Below are 21462 nucleotides of genomic sequence, written 5' to 3'. Positions count from 1 at the left end.
CTCATGGGTGTAGCCTAAGGTTAGCTTTTTTGCTTGGGAGACAACTTAGGGTAAAACTTTAATCTTGGATGTAGTTCAAAAAAGAGAGTGGATCCTAGCAAATAGATGTTTTATGTGCCATGAGAATGAAGAGACCATAGATCTCCTCCTTACTCACAGTGTTAAAACAAGGGTTCTTGGGTGCTTCCTTCGTCGGTTAGATAGACTCTACTGGGTTGACATGATTCTTTTGTGGGCAAAAAGAGTAAGAAGGTATGGAGGGCAACTCCCTTACACATCTTTTGGATGGTGTGGAAGGCAAGGAATATAATAGCCTTCAATGATGACATACTTTCGATCCAAAGACTAAAAAGTTATTTTGTTTACTCTCTTTGGTCAGAGATAAAGTTGTTTATAGATGATTATCCTTTGACTTTAGTTAGTTTTGTTGATAGGTTGGGCTCTTGCTGAGGTTGTTTTAGCGCCTTTTGTTTGGATGTTCATTATCCTCTTTATGCCATTTTGGTGGTGGTTGCATAGGTATTGTATACCTTGAGTCGCTCTTTTGGTGCCTCTTCTTAATATATCTTTTGATTTATCTATCAAAAAAATTATGGTGTTTGTGTTTATATATAGTCGGTTTAGTCACTTCATATATCTATCACATTCTAAGAGTGTGTGAGAGAGAGGCAACATTTTGAGAGAGAGAGAGAGAGAGAGAGAGAGAGAGAGAGAGAGAGAGAGATAGGAATGATTTGATTATGTTGAGGGGAAGGAAGTGTTAGTTTGGAGTGGATTCTTTTGAGTAGAAGAGGTCCAAGGCAAGCTGATAGGAAGAGTTTTCGAAAGAGACGATAAGATTTAAAGAGCTAAGCTTACTTCATCATTTGAAAGGAGTGGAGTTGTACTGTTAGGATGAAGTGGGGAAGCCTTTTTGTAAGGCATGGATGGAAGGTTGGAGCATTTATAGGATGGAGTACCACAGTAACAAGGCAAGAAAGTTCATCCTTTGTTCGGTGCTCTCCGTGGAGTCAAAGAAGCTATTATGGATCAAGTTATACATAGATGAAAACTCTATGCCTTTAATTGATTTTGTAGATTGGTTGGGTTCTTGTTGAGGGAATGAATAGTTTTTTGCGTTCTCCTTTTTTTGGCACCCAATACTTTAGTGCACTATTTCTTTTGACACTTTTTAATATATATTCTTACTTTATTTGCCTATAAAAAAAAGATTTAAAGGTGGTAACAAGAATAAAGTTATAGTGGAGGGGAAAAGAGTAAAATAAAAGATAGGAAAAAAAAGATAAAGAAAGTAAATATAAAACCTTACTAAGACCTTCTAGGAGTCTTACATATAAGAAAAATATTGGAATCTCACAGTTGAAAATTGCAAGGTATGCAAAAAAATTAATATTATTCATCATCAATCCCATTTTACAGCAATTAACCTTATTTATAAGCTTTGAAAATCCTAAAGGCTGAATGAAATCATGAAATATGAACCTAACCTATGTAGTACCATATTAGATCCTCTTATTCCTTTCCTAAAACTATTAAATTTTCTAAAAAAAATAAAAGAAAATACAAACTTCTTTTTCAAACAACAAGAATTCACTAAAATAGAGGTATCATCCCTGCTATTTCATAGGGATTTGGATGCTTCTTCATATTTAGATTTAAGCTTCTCAACAGGTTCCTTGGAAGCTATGTTGGAACTATTAACTCCATGAATGATCATATTGCATAGTCTTCATTAGAAAGCAACACAAGTTTGGAAGATGTTAGTATGCGATTAATCCTCTTCTTCGTTGCCTTTGAAGCTTGGCTTAAGTAGTAAAGGGTTGGAGAGAGTTTGTGGGAGGTTCCAAGTCTAAGTTCCAATGGGGACAAAAATTTGCCTATGAAAAAAATTAATCCTCTTCTTCATTTGTCTTTGGTATGGTTACCAATGACTGCATTAAAAAAATTTAACCTTCAATCACAGTTTTATAACTTGTTACACTCCTTTAGTGGTATACACCTTCAAATCAAGCACTTTCACTTTGATACCAAAATTGATATAAGACAACCCTAGAATCGTTGTCTACAATCATACAGGGTGGGCTGGAATTTCAATTGTTTAGGATTTAAGGAGGGGAATGAGATTAAAATTATTGCAGTGGGAAAAAGGTAAAGTAAAAGATAGGAAAAGAAAAGATAAGGAAGAAGATATGAAACCTTAGAATCTTGCTAAGGTCTTCTAAGAGCTCCACCTGGAAAAAAAGTAATGGAATCTCATTATTAAAAATCGCAAGGTATGCAAAAAACACTTGATATAATTCATCCCTAATCCCGTTCTACAGGAATTAGCCTTATTTATAGGCTTTGAAAAACCATAAAAATTGAATAAAATCATGAAAACATTATCTAACCTTTGTAGTAACTTGTTAGGACTCTTATTCATTTCCTAAAACTATTAAATCTTTTTAAAAAATTAAAAGAAACAAAAATTTCCATTTTAGAATTAAAAACTTAACTTTATAGAATCTTCTTGTAATAAGAGTTTCTAATAAAGAAGACTTCTATGTTTTAAGGACTTACATAGAAACTTTAGAAAACATACTTTTTTTTTTCAAATATAAAAACTTTTTTTAAGAAGAAATTTTCAATATATATATATATATATATATATATTTTCAAATTCTAAATGCAACTTAACTCAAATAACCACTACTAACTAATTATGAGTCTATGACATTAGAGAACCTGAAAACTGGAAAATTTCCTAAACATCCTTGGTAGAGTAATTTAACATTATTTATTTCCTTTCATTCCTTTCTTAAATAGATGTTGTAGATTCATTCCCATCCACATGTTAGGAAACAATAGTTTTGCTTTGATATGGTAAAGCATACAGGTTCAAAGGAAACATCATGATAAAAGAGGTGTGTCACTTGTGGCATGGATAATTTGTTGTTGAGCTTTATTTCCAGGTTATGCAATTGCTAGTTGAGAAACCCAGAAATCAATCAAATTTATATGCTTGTTGTGCATAATTCAATTATATACATATCTATATATTCTAGTACCCTTGTATTTTTCAGGATTTTTCTGTGTTAGTGTATTTGTTTCATGTCTGTGTCCCATGTACTGTGACCATGTGTGTGCTATATACATGGTTTTGAGAATGTGTATAATTTGAACTAAGTATCCACAGAGACATATTGGCTATATTTGGCTGATTACTCTTTCTTCTGTTTCTTTGGAATTGAAAGTTGTATTTCTTATTGGCATGTGTTTTGAAGCATCGAGAACACTGGATGGTGATATTTTTATGATGCTTTAGATTAGGGTTCCAGAAGATCAGAGTGGATGGGATTGGCCCGAAGGAATCTCAGCAACGGCTGGTTTCTTGAAGTCTAGTGTGACTGTGCCCAGCCTGTACAAGAAGTCTGACTTATCTCATCTGGTTGGTTCATCTGGAGGTTTATTAAGGTTTGAACAGCCTTGGGACAATGTTGTGTTTCCAAAGAACCCGTGTACAGGTCAGAATTCAGTTAATGATGTTTTACATAATAAACAATGGGGGAATGGTTCGGACAGAAGCAATTGTCTTCTCAAGGGCTCAGTTGCTACTTCACAAAGCAATTTGCATGCGCTGGAAAGCAACCAGATAATGGAGAGCACTAGGTCTAGGTGCTCGACAATGTCAAAGGTAGTTGGTAGAGGAGGAACTGATAATGATGCTGAGTCCATTTCTGCTTACGTTGATTCAATCTCCAGGAGCGGAACCTCATTTATTTATAGCCCACCTTTACCCAACGAACGAACCCTTGGTAAGGATTCTGATATCAGCAGACATAACAATTCAAGGGAGGGTGTTATCTTGGAAAGAGATGCTGTTTCTTCAAACATTGAGTTGAGGCTTGGGCAACCATGTCAGCAGAGTCGGACATCGCGGAATTCAGTTCTACCTGTCATGGGACCTCGGATATTAGACACACTTGGTGATCCACAGAAGTCATTTTTCCCAGAGCAATTGATTCATAACAGTGCGTTGAACAATGTTTATACTTAGCTCATTTTCTGCATTGCATCTGTTATTTTCTCAACTTGTTCATTTTTTTCCTGTGTTTTGGATGGCCAATCGTCTCAACAACTTGTCCTGGATTTTTTTTTTTTTTATGCAGCAGCCAATTCCAATGTGATGGAGGAATGCAGGCAATACCTTCAATGTGCCACGGGTACATCTAATTCCAGTGCAAGAAGAGAGCAAATGCCATTCAACTGTGTGAACCATACTTTTGAAATCAATAATGCCTTAGATGCAGCTAAACTAGAACAATTCAGAGGTGATGCCGCCAAGAGTTCAGTGATTTCGATGCTACTTTCACACTTAACTACACCGACTGAAGGGAATATGCAATCTAAAGCAATTAATAATGTAGTGAATGACAATGGCCATTTTGTGCCTAGGTCACTACATTTTGAATCTCACATTGCCAAGCGTGATCCAGTTTGTTCTCCATGGAATAGTGCTAATGGATTAGAAAGGGAGTCAAACATAAATGACTTGAATTTACATAGATATATGGACAAGGGTAAAAGAGTGGGATTTGTTACCGATGGATCGTATGCTGCCACAGAATCAACCTTTGGATTTTATAAGCAGATGGGAAGTTCAGGCACTTTTACTGGAGTTGCTGGAAGTGGTCATCCCAGTAGTTCTGCAGTGCATGACAAAAGCTGTTATTCACGTCAGTTGTTGGGCATGCCACCAGATGCATCCAATGCCAGCAACTCTTTCAACTTTTCTGGGAAGTTTTCCTGCCTTGGAAGCAGTGGACTTGATAATGTTTTTGTTAAATCTATAAGTCCACCCATGGGTTCTGGGATAAATGTGCCATCGCAAGCAGTCTCAACAGGCTTTTCTTCAGCTTCTTCACTGTCTGTGCCCAATTTGACTCCATCTTTGCCAACTAAGGAGAGCATTGGAGTAAGCCCATATTTGCTCGATGAAAATTTTAAACTTCTAGCTTTGAGACATATTCTGGAGTTATCTAATCGAGAGCATGCAATTACTTCTCTTGGAATGAACCAAAAGGAAGGGAGATTCAGTAGCTCTTCTGATCCTAAAGTCCAGGGCTCTGTTGTTGATACATTAACATCTGATGAACTGAAGCATGGATTGAAACTTACCAGTGAACAAAATGCTTCTGAAGTTCCCATGAAATTACTCCAATCTGGTGGTAATCACAGGATGGGTAGTGATATGGAAAAATTGGTTCCTGTGGCAGGCAAGTGTACTACATGCTTTGAAGCATTCATTCTAAAGATTACTTGTTATCTGCTTATGATTTCTGGGATTTATTGTAGTATTCTGTGTTTATGATAACTTTGTGTTAAATCCAGATCAGAACAACTGGTTCGATATCTCAACATTTACACAAGGAATCCCATTATGTTCTAAAGGGATTGATTCTCAAGATCTTCCTTGTGAGCAGCCTTCACTGAGGTGATTTTAGATCATTTTCATGTATACTTAGAAGCATAATTTGTATTGATTTGTTTTACCACCCTTATTCACCAAAAGAACAAAGATTTTACTAAGAATCTGAAGTAACCATTACATAATATCCCCTTATAAATACCCTTCTCAATGTTATATAATGAACCCAACAAACCATGGCTTGAATGCGTTTCCTAGAACATTGGTTTTTATGCATGATCTTTTCTGATTTTTCCAATTGGCAATTGAGCCAAACATGGAATGTTTCTGATTATGGTCTCATTGGTTTAGTTTATTTCTGCTCTCCCTCTGAAAATTAGTTGCTTTACTTATTGTTCTTGTTTATTTTATAATTATTCAGTGCTAAGACCACATTATTAATTGAAAATGTGATTTGTTTTATTAACAAGTAATTTGATAAAAAAAAAAACAAGTAATTTGATCAAAATTTATATTACATGTTAAATTTTAACACACATGTACACAATTGTAGCACTCTGCAAAAACAGACATGTGTGTGTGAGTATCTATGTGCTTCATGGTAGTGCGGTTGGTTTTCCTTGATTACGTATTTCTCAATGTAGAACTAAAAGCTAGGTGAATCTGGGGCCAAACAAAACTGATTTGAGCTAGGTTGCTTATTTGTTTTACATTTATACTCCTCTTCCACTACTTTGGAGATTTTTATGTGATATTACATGCCTCCTTAGTCCTACTTCTTTTCTGCCTTTCTCTTGTGTCTTGTTCTCTCCTCCCTTTTCTTTTGTTTTCCATTTTGTGCAGAGATTTTCCCACACTATGGATGTTTCTCCTTCTTTTTGTACTCTTCTCTCTGTATATTCATCTTTTGTAAGTAAAACATTAACCACAGTAAATATATTAGTATGATAATAGTTTCTGTGCAACTTCTTGTGTAAAGGGTAGCAGCAATATGACTAATAGATAGGTGGTGGAATATAACAACCGCAAAAATATCAGTGCACTCAAATGTCAGGGTGATCTAAAGGTGGTGTAGAGACTTTAATGATGTTCTGTGCAGGATGAAGATCTTATTTCTCTAACAAAATATTTTTTGGAAGGCACGATAGGTGAGTGTTTGAGGGGAGTTGAACTCCTAATTCCTGATTTGGAGGACATCCATTGATATCCAACTGTGGGGGAATTGTTGGTTTGTTGTGGATTCAAAGACTGTTGTTGAGATTGAGGAGATGAAGGGGGTATTGCGAGGAAGAATTGTGGAGCGGGGCAGAGGCCTTTCTAGTTGGATTAGATTTGGGGATGTAAGTTTGTCTCAGTTATTGGAAGGGGGGTGGAATTTTGTTGCAGAGTTAGGAATGGGAAGCATCTTTGTCAGGCTTGGATTGAGGGTGGGAGATCTTTTAGGTTGGAATGTCATTCCAATGGAGCTTGACATTTCATTCAATGTTCTGTGTTATCTGTGGATGGTAAGGGGTTTACTTTGATCTTCCCTGAAGGGAAAGTAGTGGCAGATGGGTCGTCCATTTTGGCTTTGAAGCTTTGGGAACTAGATGTTATACCCTTAGTTCTTCCCCTTTCTTGTTTACCAGTGGCTGACGGTTTGTCTAAGCAGTGTGCTAGTTCAGTCCCCTTTGAAACGGGGCCTGTTGCAAAACAATCTGGGGCGGTTAGTGAGGAGGTTTGGATTCAATTAGGAGACAAGGAGGTGCTTTCTCAAGAGAAGATGCTGAAGCATAGTTTAGTGGGTTGTTGGGGGGAGTTCTCTGATCCAATTCTTGATTTGTCTTTATTGAAATGGTGGGTGGTAAGTACTTGGAACCTGATAGGTACTGTTAAGCTTTCGCTTTGGGGAGGAGTTTTCTTTCTTATGGAATTTGTAGGGGCTTTGGAAGCCAAGCAAGTGCTTCTCTTAGGTCCTTTGTTTTTTGATAATAAGTTGGTGCATTGGGCTCCTGATGCTGGGTGCTTTAACAGAACCTGAAAGGTACTGCTAAGCTTTCGCTTTTGGGAGGAGTTTTCTTTCTGATGGAATTTTAGGGGCTTTGGAAGCCGAGCAAGTGCTTCTCTTAGGTCCTTTGTTTTTGATAATAAGTTGGTACATGGGCTCCTGATGCTGGGTGCTTCAGCAATAGGGTTCACATGCAGGAAGTCTGGGTCCGGATCTTGGGATTGCCTTTGCATCTTTGGAGTGTTGAGGTTTTCAGAAAGCTTGGTAACGAGTGCGGTGGTTTTGTATCTGTCGATGTTGACACTTCCAATCATACCAATTTGCAGTGGGCTGAGGTGCTGGTTAAAAATGATGGGAGGAGGATGCCTAGGGTTCTTCACCTAGTTGTTAGTAATTTGTGCTTTTCTGTGCAGTTATGGTGGGAAGTTTCACCATGGTTGTCTTGGGTTGAGCCTTTGATGGGGTGCAGTGGTCAATTGGGCAGGGAAAGAGGTGATGGAGGTACACGTGCAATTTTGTGAGTTGAAATGTTTCCTGGGAACGTTCTACCTTCAGCTTGGGTCCGGTGAGGTAGTGGCGAGGTTGTTGCCAATTTCTTTACAACGATTGCTTTGATCAAGGGAGGAAGTAGGGTTGGTTTTGGATTCTATGCTGGAGATGATTTAGAGGGTCAAAAGGATTCTTTTGGGGCTTCTGTTGTGGCGCAGGAGGATGAGGGCAGGCCAGTGTTGTTTGACGAAGATGTTGTTGGGGTGGGCCTTGGGGTTAGTTTGGAGGCCCAAGGTCAGAGTGGTTTGGGCATGAGAGACTCTTTGGTGAATGGGGCTTCTCATGCTTATGGTTATGTTGGGCCAGACCTAACTAACTGGGTTGGATAGCAACAGCTTGTCAAAGTTGGGCTCGTTGGGAGAGGATTTAAAGTGGGAGCTAGGGCTTCCAAAGACGTGTCCGCTGAGGTGTTTCGGTCCGTTTGGTGGTGTGCTTTTGCTTAGTTGTCAATGAGTCCCTTATGGCGGAAGCGATATGTTTCCCAGGTGCGGTTCTTTCTTCTTTAGACTTGGGGGTTGACTCTTTTTCTTTTTCTCCGTTTGAGGGTGGGCTTGCTTTGGCAAAGTGTTAGGGGATTTTTGATCCGCTATTAAAGGGGAAGGGGGTGGGTTTGTTGTGCATGGTTTTGGTGGATGGCACTACTATGGGGTGTTTGAATGAGGGGGTGAATGTGGAGGCCGAGTCGTTGGAGGGGAGGAGGTTCAACTTTAGTGTCCTTTCGTTGGGGACACCTTAAGGGAGGAGTTACTTGAGGTTGATTGGTTGTCTAGTAGTTTTACCGTGTTCAATAATTGTTTGGGCATGCCAACTGAGGGGTTTGGGACTAAGATCTTGTTGCTCCTTTGAAAAATGAAAGATAGAAGGGAGGCAAAGGGTGGGAAGGTTGGGAAGAGAAGGAAAAAGGTTATCTTAAGTGGTAGAGGAGGTTGGGACTTGATTTCAGTTTGTAAATGAAAATTAAAATCATCTCTTGGAATGTTAGGGGGATAAACGACAAGGATAAAAGGAAGATCATTAAGTCTTTGATTTGTTCTCAAAAAGCAGATTTTGTTTGTTTCCAAGAAACAAAGGTTCAGCTGTTGTCAAGGGATTTAGTTAGTAGTTAAGGAGTGGAGAGCTATAAGTGCTAGGGGTAATGGTGGAGGGGTGCTTGTTTTTTGGGATAATCGAACTTTGGAGTTGCTAGGAATGGAAGTTGGTGAATTTATGATTTCCTACCGTTTTAGAAATTTTGAGGATGATTTTGTTTGGATTTTTATAGGGGTGTATGGCCCCACGTTAGGAAGTAAGAGAGAAGATGTGTGAGTAGAGCTAAGGGCCATTAAGGGATTGTGGGATGATCCTTGTTGTGTGGGAGTGAATTTTAATGTTGTTAGATTCCTAAGGGAACATAATGGAGCCAGTAGGAGGACTTTAGCGATGAGAAGATTTTTAGAGGTTATTGAGGAATTGTAATTATAAGATCTTCCTTTGTTTTTGGGGGAGGGGGGGGGGGGGGGGGTTCTTTTACTTGGAGCAATGGGTTGAATAACCTTTCTTGTTCCATATTGGACCCTTTTTTGGTGATCAATACCGGGGAAAGCCATTTTAGTGCAGTGATTCAATGTATTATGCCTAAGCTGGCTTTAGACCATTCTCCAATCTTGTTAGATGTGGGAGGTGAGGATTGGACCTATTCCATTTAGGTTTGGGAACATGTGGCTAAAGGTGGAGGGTTTCAAAGATCTTGTTAATGGGTGGTGGTTAGGGTATCATTTCTTTGGTTCCTTTCGTTTCATTTTGGCCTCAAAACTTAAAGCTTTAAAATCATATTTGAAGAGGTGGAATAAAGATGTGTTTGATAATGTTTCTTTCAAGAAGGATGTGGCTTTTAATGAGATAAGTTTTTGGGATGCAAAGGACAGGGAGGGGTTATTTACCTTTGAGGAGGCGGATGCAAGAAGGCGGACTTTGGGGGATTACAATAAGTGGGCACTTTTTAAAGAAATTTTGTGGAGACAAAAATCTAGGGAATTGTGGCTTAGAAAGAGAGATAAAAATACATGGTACTTACACAAAATGGCTAATGCTCACAGGAGAAGGAATTGCTTGACTAGGATTAAAATTGATGGGGAGTGGTTTTCTTAGGACTTTGGTTTGAAGGAAGGGATAGTTAGGGCTTATTCTTCTCTTCTTTCTAAACCCCTAGATTGGCAACCTAGTATCAATGCTTTGGATTTTAAAGTTTTAGGTGCAGCTGAGGTTGTATTGGAGGAGCTGTTCACAAATGAAGAGGTTTTCAGTGCTTTGGTGGATTTAAACGGAGAAAAGGCTCCTGGGCCGGATGAGTTTTCTTTGGTTTTTTTGGCAATTTTGTTGGGACTTTGTGAAGGATGGGGGTGATGTGTTTCTTCAAAGAATTTTATGATCTTGGGAGGTTTGAGTAAAGTCTTAATGCTATTTTTCTATTGTTAATCCTAAGGAAAGGGGGTGTAGAGGTTCTGAAGATTTTAGGCCTATTAGTTTAGTGGGCAATCTATATAAACTCCTTGCAAAGGTCTTTTAGTTAATAGACTCAAGTTGGTGTGGGTAAGGTGGTTTCATAGTCATAGAATGCTTTTGTAGAAGGCAGACAAATTCTTGATGCGGTGCTAATAGCAAATGAGGCCATTGATTCATTGCTAAAGAATAATAGTTGTGGTGTTATGTGCAAGTTAGATATTGAAAAGACTTATGACCATGTCAATTGAAACTTTTTGTTGTTTGTCCTTGAAAAGATGAATTTGGACAGAGGGGGGTGGTTGGATTAAATGGTGCATCTCTGTTGCCATGTTCTTAGTCATCGTTAATGGTTCTCTTGCAGTTCTTTCAGAGCTCTAGAGGTTTAAGGCAAAAAGATCCTTTATCTCCTTATTTATTTGTTGTAGCAATGGAGGCTCTAAGTTGTTTTCTTCGTAGAGCTACGAAAGGTGGTTACATTTTAAGGGTAAAGTTGAGGGGGTGGAGGTGTCCCATTTGTTTTTTTGTTGATGGTACTCTTGTTTTTTGTGAAGCCTTCCAAGATCAAGTGTTTCATTTATGTTGGTTGCTTACGTGGTTTGAAGCTTGTTCAGGGTTAAAAGTGAATTCGGAGAAAAGCGAGCTGATCCCTATTGGTAGTGTAAACCAGATTGCGGAGTTGGTCTCAGTGCTTCCTTCTACCTATTTAGGGTTGCCTCTGGGAGCTTCTTTTAGATCGATGGCAGTATGAGATGGGGTTGAAGAGAGGTTTTGTAAAAGACTATCTTTGTGGAAAAGACAATTCATCTCTAAAGGGGGGATACTTACTTACTCTCATTAAGAGCACTTTATCTAGCATTCCCATTTATTTTTTGTCTTTATTCCATATTCCGAGGTTAGTTTGATTGTGGTTGGAGAAAATTCAGAGGGATTTCCTTGGGGGAGGTGGAGGGTTGGTGAAGAAGATACATCTCGTGAAGTGGTCCATTGTGTGTTTGGAGAAGAGCAAAGGTGGGTTAGGGATTCAATGTCTTTCTTTGTCAAATTAGGCGCTTTTGTGCAAATGGATTTGGAGGTTTACCACGAAAAGATGTGCTTTTTGGATATAAGTAGGGTCAAATATGGAGAGGAAGAGGGTGGGTGGTGGTTTGGTGAAGTTAGAGATGGGTATGGAGTCGGGTTGTGGAAATCCATTACGAAGGAATGAAACACTTTTTTGGGTCATTTTTCTTTTGTGGTGGGTAATGGGAGGAGGGTGAGGTTTTGGATGGATAAGTGGTGTGGTGATGAGTTGTGTGTTTCCCTCCTCTCTTTATATGCCTTAGCTGTTTCAAAAGAGGCTTAGGTGGCATATCTTTGGGTTCAGTTAGGGGAGAGAGGGCTTTGGAACCCTTGTTTTTCTTGACCTTTGAATGATAGGGAGGTGGATGAAGCTAAGGAATTATTTTTACGGTCTCATGGATTGGCAATTGTAGATAGGGGGAAGATAAGATGGTGTGGATGAATTTGGATATTGATAAGCTCTCTGTTAAGCAACATTATGCAATGCTGTTTTGGAGTTGAGGGTTGCTGGTTCTTTTCCAACTCAGGTCCTTTGGAATTCTTAGGTCCTTTCTAAAGTTAACTTTTTTGCTTGGGAGGCTTTGTGGGGAAAAGTTTTGACTTTAGATTAGCTTCAGAAAAGTTCTGACTTTGGTCAATAGGTATTTTCTTTGCAAAGAAGATGCAGAAATCCATAGATCACATTCTCCTTTATTGTTCAATTGTTAGGATTCTCTGGAAGTTGTTACTTGATCGTTTTGTTCTCCATTGGGTGCAATTTGCTACAGTTAAGGAAGCTTTATTAGGGTGGTATGTTTGTGGGCAAACAAAGAAAAAAGGTTTGGAGAGTTTTACAAAAGAGGAAGAAATTGCAAAATCTGCTAAAGAGTACTTTGTTCTCATTAACTAGAAAAGAGGAAAACAACAAACATGTATTTGGGGCTGGTGATAGATTGCCCATAAACCTAATTCCAGCTCACCAAGGATAACAGAAAAAACAAAAGAAACTTATTCGAACTAATTTCTTTCCTTTTTATTTATTTATTTACAAATAAGCCTTCAAGTTTAATATTCCCCCTCAAGATGAAGTGTGTATATTATGAACACTGATCATGCTAGAAGAGCAAATTGAGTTAGAAATAGGGGCTTTGTCAACAAATCTGCTATTTGGTGTCGTGAAGCAACATGCATAGTCTTCAATGTTCCTTTTTGATTTTTCTCCCTGGTTAGCTGCAATGTGTAAGGCGGCTTCATTGGCACAAAACAATATTGTAGGTCCATCATGGTTTACACCAAGATCCTTGATAAGAGAAAGCAACAACACTATCTCACAAGTTGCATTTTTCATTGAACGATACTCGGCTTCAGCTGAAGATCTCGACACTGTATGTTGTTTCTTGGATTTCCAAGAAACCAACAAGTCTCCAAGAAAAACACAATAACCACAATAACCACTTACCAAGACAAGTACCCTGGTCAGCATCTGCAAAAGCCTTTAGTTGCACTGAAGTTGAAGCAAGATAAAAAGGACCTTGGCCAATTGTGTTCTTTATATATTGCAAAACATGAACAACAACTTGTAAGTGCGGTACCCTCGGTTTAGCCAAAAATTGGCTCAAGCGATTCATTGCATAACATAAGTCTGGTCGAGTGATTGTCAAGTACAACAACTTTCCAATTATAGGCCTGTATTGCAAAGTATAGTCAAGAAGTTTTCCATCCTCTTTAGCAAGTTTAACATTTACATCCATGGGAGTTTTGCGAGTCTTACACCCAAGATGCCCTGTATCTGACAAGAGTTGTAAAGCATATTGGCGTTGACAAATAGAAATTCCTTTAGAAGACCATTTGGTAACATAATAGAAGAATTAGAAAATTGTTTGGAACTGATGAAAAAATCTAAAACACAACAAACATGATGCGTTGCTTCAGTATCCAACACCATGAACAAGGAGAAGTGGTTGAAGGGTTGTAGGTCAGATAGAAAGAAATATTACAACTGAAGCTCGACACGGATGGGCCAAGCTGCAGAGTATCTGTCAAAGTCTAAGATCCAATTTGAAGCTGTGAGCTCAAGAGTGTAATGAGTTGTTTACACCGATCACTAGTCAGAGTACATTGGAGCTCGTTTGATTTATTTGGACCTTCGGTAGATTCGATTTTCCTCTGGTTTTATAACCTGGTGGGTATCTGTGAAGCTTGTAATATTTATCAACTGTATGTCCTCGAATACCACAATGAGAGCACAAAGGTCTTTCTTGTTTCGATTTTGAATTGAAGGAAGCTGCGACAATAGAAATGCCAGAATCACCCAAAATCTGAAAATTATTAGAGAGTGACAAACCTTGATTGACTGCATGTTGCCTTTCTTCTTGAACAATCAGGGCAAAAACTTTGGTGATTGGAGGCAAAGGGGGTCCATCATCAAAATCTGACCCTGTGTGGAAGCATACGAGTCATTGAGACCCATTAAAAACTGAATAACACATTCCTTTTGTTGATACTCCATCCAAGCTTTTATCCCTCCACAATGTCATACGGGAATAAGTTAAAATTCCTCCAACTCATCCCACTAAATCTTGTGCCTAGTGTAGCAAGTGTTGATGTCAAGTGCACCCTGCTTCAAATATCTCTTGAGCCATAGAGTTCAAGATCCATGAATTAACCATGCTATTGCATCGATTCCAAGCTCCATAGAGCAAATCATTAGTTGCAGGTTGAGGAATGCTACCGTCAATGAAGCCCGTTTTGTTCTGGGCTGAGAAAGCCATTAGCATCACCCAACTTCATGTGTTGTAATTGGGGCCATGAAGAGGGTGGGAAACCAGAATAAGCCTTGGATGGTCTCCATTATGGAGAAAGAATGGACTGGAGAGATCTTCCATTGGAGAAGAGGTGAGCTCATAACAACCTGATTATTGTTTTGTGAGAATAGTTGTAGCGAAGGAGAATGCTCTGATTCCATTTTACAAAAGAGGAAGAAATTGCAAAATTTGCTGAAGAGTACTTTGTTCTCATTAACCAGAAAAGAGGGGGACAACAAGCATATATTTGGGGCTGGTGAAAAATTGCTCATAAACCTAATTCCAGCTCAGCAAGGATAACAAAAAAACAAAAGAAACTTATTCTAACTAATTTCTTCCCTTTTTATTTATTTATTTACAAATAAGCTCTCAACTTTAATAGAGAACAACTCTTATGTATTTTTTGGATGGTCTGGAAGGAAAGAAATCTCAAGGCGTTTGATAATGAGGAGCATTCTACTCAGTTTTTGAAGATGTTCTTTCTTAGGAATTTGTTCTTTTGGGTAAAGTAGTACTTAGAGATAGATTATTTGTCTTTCTTTGATTTTATTGAGTGGTTGGGTTCTGGTTAAGGGTGGGGTTCTTTTTCAGGTTTTGTGGTATTAGGCGCTACTTGTATACTTTCTTCGTACTTTGTTGTGTCCTTGTGGCGCTTTTTTCTTGATTTTTTTTTAATGAATTTTCCTTTTATTTATCAAAAAAAAAATAAATAAATCAGTGGACTCAGATGTCATGTTTTGACATTGGCACAGGGTGTGGAACATGGGCAAGGGCACCCTTGAAATCTAGAGTGATATATGAATTTTATTTCATTTTTTGTGAGTATATTGTATTGAATATACATGTTCAACTTTGTGTTGTGTGCAATTAGACGGATTAACATAGGCAGATGTGTTTATTAGTTAAATTCAAACGCATCAGCACAATATGAACGATATAATGTATGTAAACAAGCATGGTGTAGAATAAAAATTGAATATGATAGATCATTTTGTTTGACTGGTAACAGAAAGTTGCAATAAACATGTTCTTTTTTACATAATTGAAGAAAATAAAGGGGCTGTTGAAATTAGTTATGGATACGTGTGGAAATTACTATCTTGTTGACAACTGTTAGGACACCCAAATAATTTGTTATGAAGTGTCTCCTAATTGTCAGTTGTACAGTTATTAACTATATATATCAAGCAAGTGTTAGGTATGTGTAGTTGTTGATATTGTGTCGACATGTGTCGACATGCGATGCATATTTGAAGAACATGATGTGGGAAGTGAGAATGTGTTTGTCTTGAGTATCTATTGTGTGAGAGTGAGATGGCTTCTAGGTACCCAAATGCATACCAAGTGATATGTACTATAGTTGTTTAAACTTAAGCTACAATGAAAAGATGCATTTTCTTAGGAAATCAATACGTGTTATGAGTTAGTATCATATCTTAAGTGTATCTCACAATGCATATAGGATATGCATTGCAATGATACAATGGTACATACACCTATAACTTTTTTTTTTTATTAGTTTTTGAGAAAAACCAAATTTGAATGTTTTTTTTCCTCAAAATAATTATTACATTAATTGTTTAAAATGTACTTTAAAATTAGAAATTGATCATAAGAGGAAGAGACAGAGCTAAAATAATTCTACATGAAAAGGCTATATACTTGTTGTCAAGGACGCACATGAAAGGTTGAAAGTTAAGTAAATTTATTCTTGCAATGATATTAAGGAGTTTTCTTTTGAATGATTTCAACGTTGATATTAAAAAGGATGGTAATTGATGAATAAATTTTTTATTTAATATGTAATTATTATTTTTTATTTTTCAAGTATATATTTTTTTCTATCAAGGAGGGAAGGAAGCCAAACATGGAAAATTAGAAGTTTGGAGATGAGGATGGCACACAAAGACATAAATGGCAACATTACATATAAGTATATATGTCTAAGTAGAATTTAGAACCAAAAATTCCAATAGTTTATTTTTTAGTGGATTTTAAGATGCACCTATGCATTAAACTCATATTTTGTTGGGTTGAACTTCTCAAAACTCTAGAGTTCAATGTTTTCATATGGTATGGCATAGGTTAAGTCTTTAAATGCTACTATCTTTCATTAAATTAGTTATATATTACTTTATGCTTGTATGTGTTTCATATATAGATGCATATTTTTTCTATTTACTTTTCATTCTATAAAAATGCTTATGATACATGATATGATACAACACATGATATAGAAAAATAGAGAAGTTATACATGATATGATTGATGATTTAACAGCTATGGTACGCTCTGTTTCTCTCTCTTAATTTGAATTATCATCATTGTCATTGTTATTATTATAATTTTAAGAAATTGGTGGTTAAAGGGTGCTCAAATGCTTAGATTAGCAGTATGCTATCTTAGTTTGAATCATGTTTAAAGTTGGGCAGAAACCACTGTTGATTTTCTTATGGTTGACTGTATAGTGTTAGCTGTTCCAATTTTACTGCTGTCTGTACTGTTTTTTACTGGTTCTGAATGTTTGCAACATGGATTTTATATAATTAAATTTTATGAGGCTCATCTACCCTAACTTTATTCTTTTCTTTTAATAATTCAGACTTGGAAGAATTGAAAACAATGCATTACCAGATGATCATCAAAAATGCTGTCAGGGAGTAGCGTGTACATATTTTCCAGGCTTGTGTCCCTGTGCTGTCCATACAAATTGTTCAGCAGTAAATTGTGACTCCAAAGGCAAAACCTCTCTTAGTGCCTTCAAGGAACAGATGGGGGGCATGAATGGCAAACCTTCTATGTTGTTTACTACAAGATTTCATACAGATCATATTGTTCAAAAAGAAAAAAATATTTCCTTCCATCAAAATGAAAAATCGAAGGGCCAAAACCATAAAAAAATTGATTGTCATGCTTCTCAGTGGAAAGATGTGCCTAGCAAGGTGATAGTGTCTTGTGATATGAAATGTGTACGGCCATCAGTTGATGGATTGGGTGGGAGAAAAAATGAGGAGGATCAACCTGCAATGTATGGGAGAAAAAATGATGAGGATCAACTAGCAGATACTGCAGCCAAACGCATTAATGGAAATTTGCAGGAAATTAACTGCTTGAAGGAGCAAGAGATGTCTAATATTTCTTCTGGATGTTCTGCCCCTGCTGTTACTCAGGCATCTATTGAAGTTAATAACATGGATTCTTGTACCGTTGATGCTGGGGATACTGGATGTGCCAATGATCTTGTAGTTGATGAAGCATCTGGAATTGAAAAATGTTGGTCATCAGATGATGCACTTGACAGTGAAAGAAGTGCTGAATTTCTTGGTTTTACATGTAAAACTAGCTTCATAAAAGAAGGATCTTCCAAAGCATTGGCTAATCAATCATCTCGAAGTTTAATTGACGAGCTTAAGTTCAGAGATTCCTTTAGATGGAAGAGAGTACGAAATGAATCCCATACTGGGCTTGCAATTCATGAAAAAAACAGTCATTCACCAAAGATAGAGAGGGGGTTGAAAACTAGGAAGAGGAAAAAAACTATGAAAATGAAGATGCTAAATGCATCATTCCCTGCTTCAGGTTTTTCTTCAGGACATTATGAACATACCAAATGTGCTGGTAGTGCTGAATGGCGCTCTTTTTCATACAAAGACATGGACACGCTTCTTCAATGTGAACTAGGAACATCTCATACATGTGGTGCTTGCACAATTGGACCTAGTTTCAAAAGGCGAAGGTCTACATTGTCTTCTGCCAAAAACTTCTCTCGTAAAAGGGATGTAGACAAAATTTATGCTGATAGAGAAGGGGAAGATGGTTATCAGGCACAATCAAAGGGAAAAACTGAGTTTCTTAGCATCCATGAGGTTTCTGGTGCCAAAAGGATTGGACCAGACCGGACTGCTGAAGCTTTTAGGCAGTTTTGTATGCAAGAACCAAGCCATACAAAAGCTGTGAAGTACAATTCAGTTGGTTGTGTAAAAGAGTCCTCTAGTCTGAAGCTGGATGTTTCTAATAGGAGAGAAAAACCTGTAGTATGTGGGAAATATGGTGTTATTTCAAATGGAAAATTGGCTATAGATGTACCAAGGCCAGCAAAAATATTTTCTCTTAGCAGGGTTCTTAAAACTGCCAGGAGATGCACGCTCTCTGCAAATGACGAACCTAGATTAACTTCCATGAGACAGTTGAAGAAGGCAAGGCTTAGAGGAAGTAATGGGTGCGTTAATGAAATCTCCAATTTGATGAAAGAGAAAGAAAATGAAATTCAGAATGCAACCAGATGTGATGAAAGGAATCCTGATAATTCAATGGAAGAAGCTGAGAAGGCAGTCATCAGTGGAGATACAAGATGTGCTGATGAATTGCTCATGTCCGAGCAGGAGAGAGCGTATGGTAGCAAGAAAGATGACAGTTATCGTAGCACTCGATTGAAGCGAAAATATAAGGAAATTCGCAAGCGCAGCCTTTATGAGCTAACTGGAAAAGGTAACATTTATAAGCATTAGCTTCTACATCATATTTGAGGAGATATTCCTCTCAAAATATAAGAACTCAAATGTTTCAGGTTTATCCTTTTTTCATTGTTTTATAAGAAACCACAAATTCATTGCAAATAACATGCCAAATAAATAGCTGTAGGAGAAAGTTGTTGTTTTAGAGTTCTCTCTCTTTCTGGCCATGCATTTTGGTACCCATTGTGTACGTCCTGTGTACCTTGATGTACACTTATTTTTTTTATAGGCAAACAATAGAAAGAATTAATTGAAAGTACTCGCTTCTTAAAACCCTTCTAAATCACCTTGTGGTTCTCTTCCCTCTTAATTGACTTCTTTAGCAATCTAGAGAAGAAACTCTTAATAATGTCCAGCTCCAAATTGTTAAAGTGCCTAGAGAAGCACTGATTCTATTGACCCCATCTCTTGAATCTTCCCATGAATTGTTGAAGTCCATAGAGAAGGACAGATTCCAGATTTTCAATTTTTTTTTTAAATATTTATTATAGATCCTCGCATACTTTTAAAAAACGTCAAATAAATAGAAGGATGAAAAAGCCCTTCAGAACGTGTGAAAGCTAATAAAAAAGCTAATCCATCTATCTATCTATCTATCTATCTATCTATATATAGAACTGTGTCCGACAAAAAGGGCTCACCTAGGTACATAGGAAGTATATAAAGTTCACCAAATGGCACAAAAAGGTATGTGCCCTTTTGGTAGGCACTTTCAATTTATTACTTCTTTGTTTTACCTATAAGGAAAAAAAAATGCCTAACCTAGCCTAAAGCAAAAGGGAACATCTTTTTTTGATAAGTAAATAGAATTAGTATTGAAAAGCACCAAAAAGAGGCCCACCAAAGAAAGCCATGTGTACTTTGGTGGGCCCTTTTTTGGCCTATAAATAGTTTAGTCCACGTTAACAAGTTGCACATAAACAACAAAGAGCTCCATGATCTCAAATGATCTTCTATTTCTTTTTTTCCATATTGTCTAGAAAAGGCATAAAGGTGCTGCTCTCCAAATTTTTTTCCACTTTCTTCCAAAAACAAGCCATGCCAACCTAAAGAGTCTCTCTTATGGTGGAATGAATCACCTAATAAACCTCGAAAAGATAGAACAAAGGCCCCAACAACACCTTTGCCTTACCACAATGCAAAAGGATGTGGTCAATAGACTCCTCATGAGTTTGGCATAGAAAACTGACACAAAATATGGGATGAAAAATAATAAGTTCTGTCTATTAGATTGACTATACACACAGTTTATATAGGAGATTACAAGAGAAGAAATAGGAATCTAGAGACATAATAGGAAACTAACTTATTCCTAAATCATAAAATTATCTATTTACAGAAATAAGAAACTAATAAAACTATCTATTTATAGAAATAGGAAACTAACATAATAGGAAAATAATTCTCCTATTCTATTTACAACTCAACACTCCCCCTCAAGCTGAGGAATAGATGTCTTCCATTCTTAGCTTGAATACAAGATCGTGAAACATTGAACTGTTCAACCCTTTTGTTAGGATATCAGCTAATTGATGTTCTGATGGAACATAGGACATACACTCTACTCCTTCCTCCAATTTTTCTTTGATGAAATGTCTATCAATCTCAATATGTTTTGTCCAATCGTGTTGTATAGGGTTATGAGCAATATTGATAGCTGACTTGTTGTCACAATAGAGCTTCATAGGACTATCCCACTTGATTCTCAAATCATCTAGAATAATCTTCAGCCAAAATAGTTCACACAACCCTTGAGCAATGACCTTAAACTCTGATTCTGCAGACAACCTTGCTACCACATTCTGCTTTTTACTTTTCCATGTTACCAGATTACCTCCAAGAAAAGTACAATACCCTGTAATTGATCTTCGATCAATTAGGGAAGCTGCATAATCAGCGTCGGTGTATGCTTGTAGAGCAAGAGTATTGTTCTTCTTGAACAAAATTCCTTTCTCGGGGTTGCCTTTCAAGTAATGCAGCACCTTGTAAGTAGCTTGAAGATGAGGTTCTCTTGGATCATGCATGAATTGAATGATCACGCTCACCGAGTAGGCGATGTCTGGTCGAGTGTGAGCAAGGTATATGAGCCTACCAACCGGCCTCTGGTACATTCTTTTATTCACCACTGGTTCTTCTTTAGCTTCTCCTAACTTTTGGTTTGGATCCATTGGGGTAGAGACTGATTTACACTTAATCTTTCCTGTTTCTGCCAATAAATCAGTCACATACTTTTGTTGAGAGATGAAGATCCCTTGTGTGGAATAGGCCACCTTAATACCCAGGAAGTACTTTAGTTTCCCTAGTTCCTTTATCTCAAACTCTATTGCTAATCTCTGCTTCACTTCATGCTTTTCTCTCTCATTATTTCTAGTCACTATGATGTCGTCAACATAGACTAGAAGAACAGTTACTCCCCCTGCAGCCGAGTGCTTAATGAAGAGTGTGGTCACCTTGGCTTTGTTTGTTCCCAGACTCTTTTCACAACTTTTGCAAATCTCTCAAACCAAGCCCTAGGAGATTGTTTTAGCCCATAAAGGGCCTTTTTCAGCTTGCACACCTTGTTACCTGTGTTTCCTTCAAATCCTGGTGGGATGTTCATGTACATCTCTTCATCTAAATCACCATGAAGAAATACATTCTTAACATCATACTGTAGGAGTTGCCAATTGTAGTGGGCAGCCA

The 21462-nt window shown here is 37.5% G+C and overlaps 1 protein-coding gene across 2 annotated transcripts in view; it reads left to right on the top strand.

Moving 5' to 3' along the window:
• Nucleotides 1–21462, top strand: part of LOC117913014 — a 44368-nt gene that overhangs the window by 5536 nt on the left and 17370 nt on the right. Inside the window, exons 6-9 of one of the 2 annotated variants that reach the window (XM_034827860.1) lie at nucleotides 3305–4010; nucleotides 4149–5255; nucleotides 5371–5473; nucleotides 16869–18754. In XM_034827860.1, coding sequence (XP_034683751.1) covers nucleotides 3305–4010; nucleotides 4149–5255; nucleotides 5371–5473; nucleotides 16869–18754 — 3802 coding nt within the window. The remainder of the gene's footprint in view (nucleotides 1–3304; nucleotides 4011–4148; nucleotides 5256–5370; nucleotides 5474–16868; nucleotides 18755–21462) is intronic. The other variant, XM_034827861.1, reaches the window with a different exon arrangement.

Source organism: Vitis riparia, chromosome 4 (genome assembly GCF_004353265.1).
Source record: "Vitis riparia cultivar Riparia Gloire de Montpellier isolate 1030 chromosome 4, EGFV_Vit.rip_1.0, whole genome shotgun sequence".
In the NCBI taxonomy this organism is placed as follows: domain Eukaryota; kingdom Viridiplantae; phylum Streptophyta; class Magnoliopsida; order Vitales; family Vitaceae; genus Vitis; species Vitis riparia.
The sequence above is the reverse complement of the archived record's forward strand: the minus strand, read 5'-3'. Positions and strand labels throughout refer to the sequence as shown.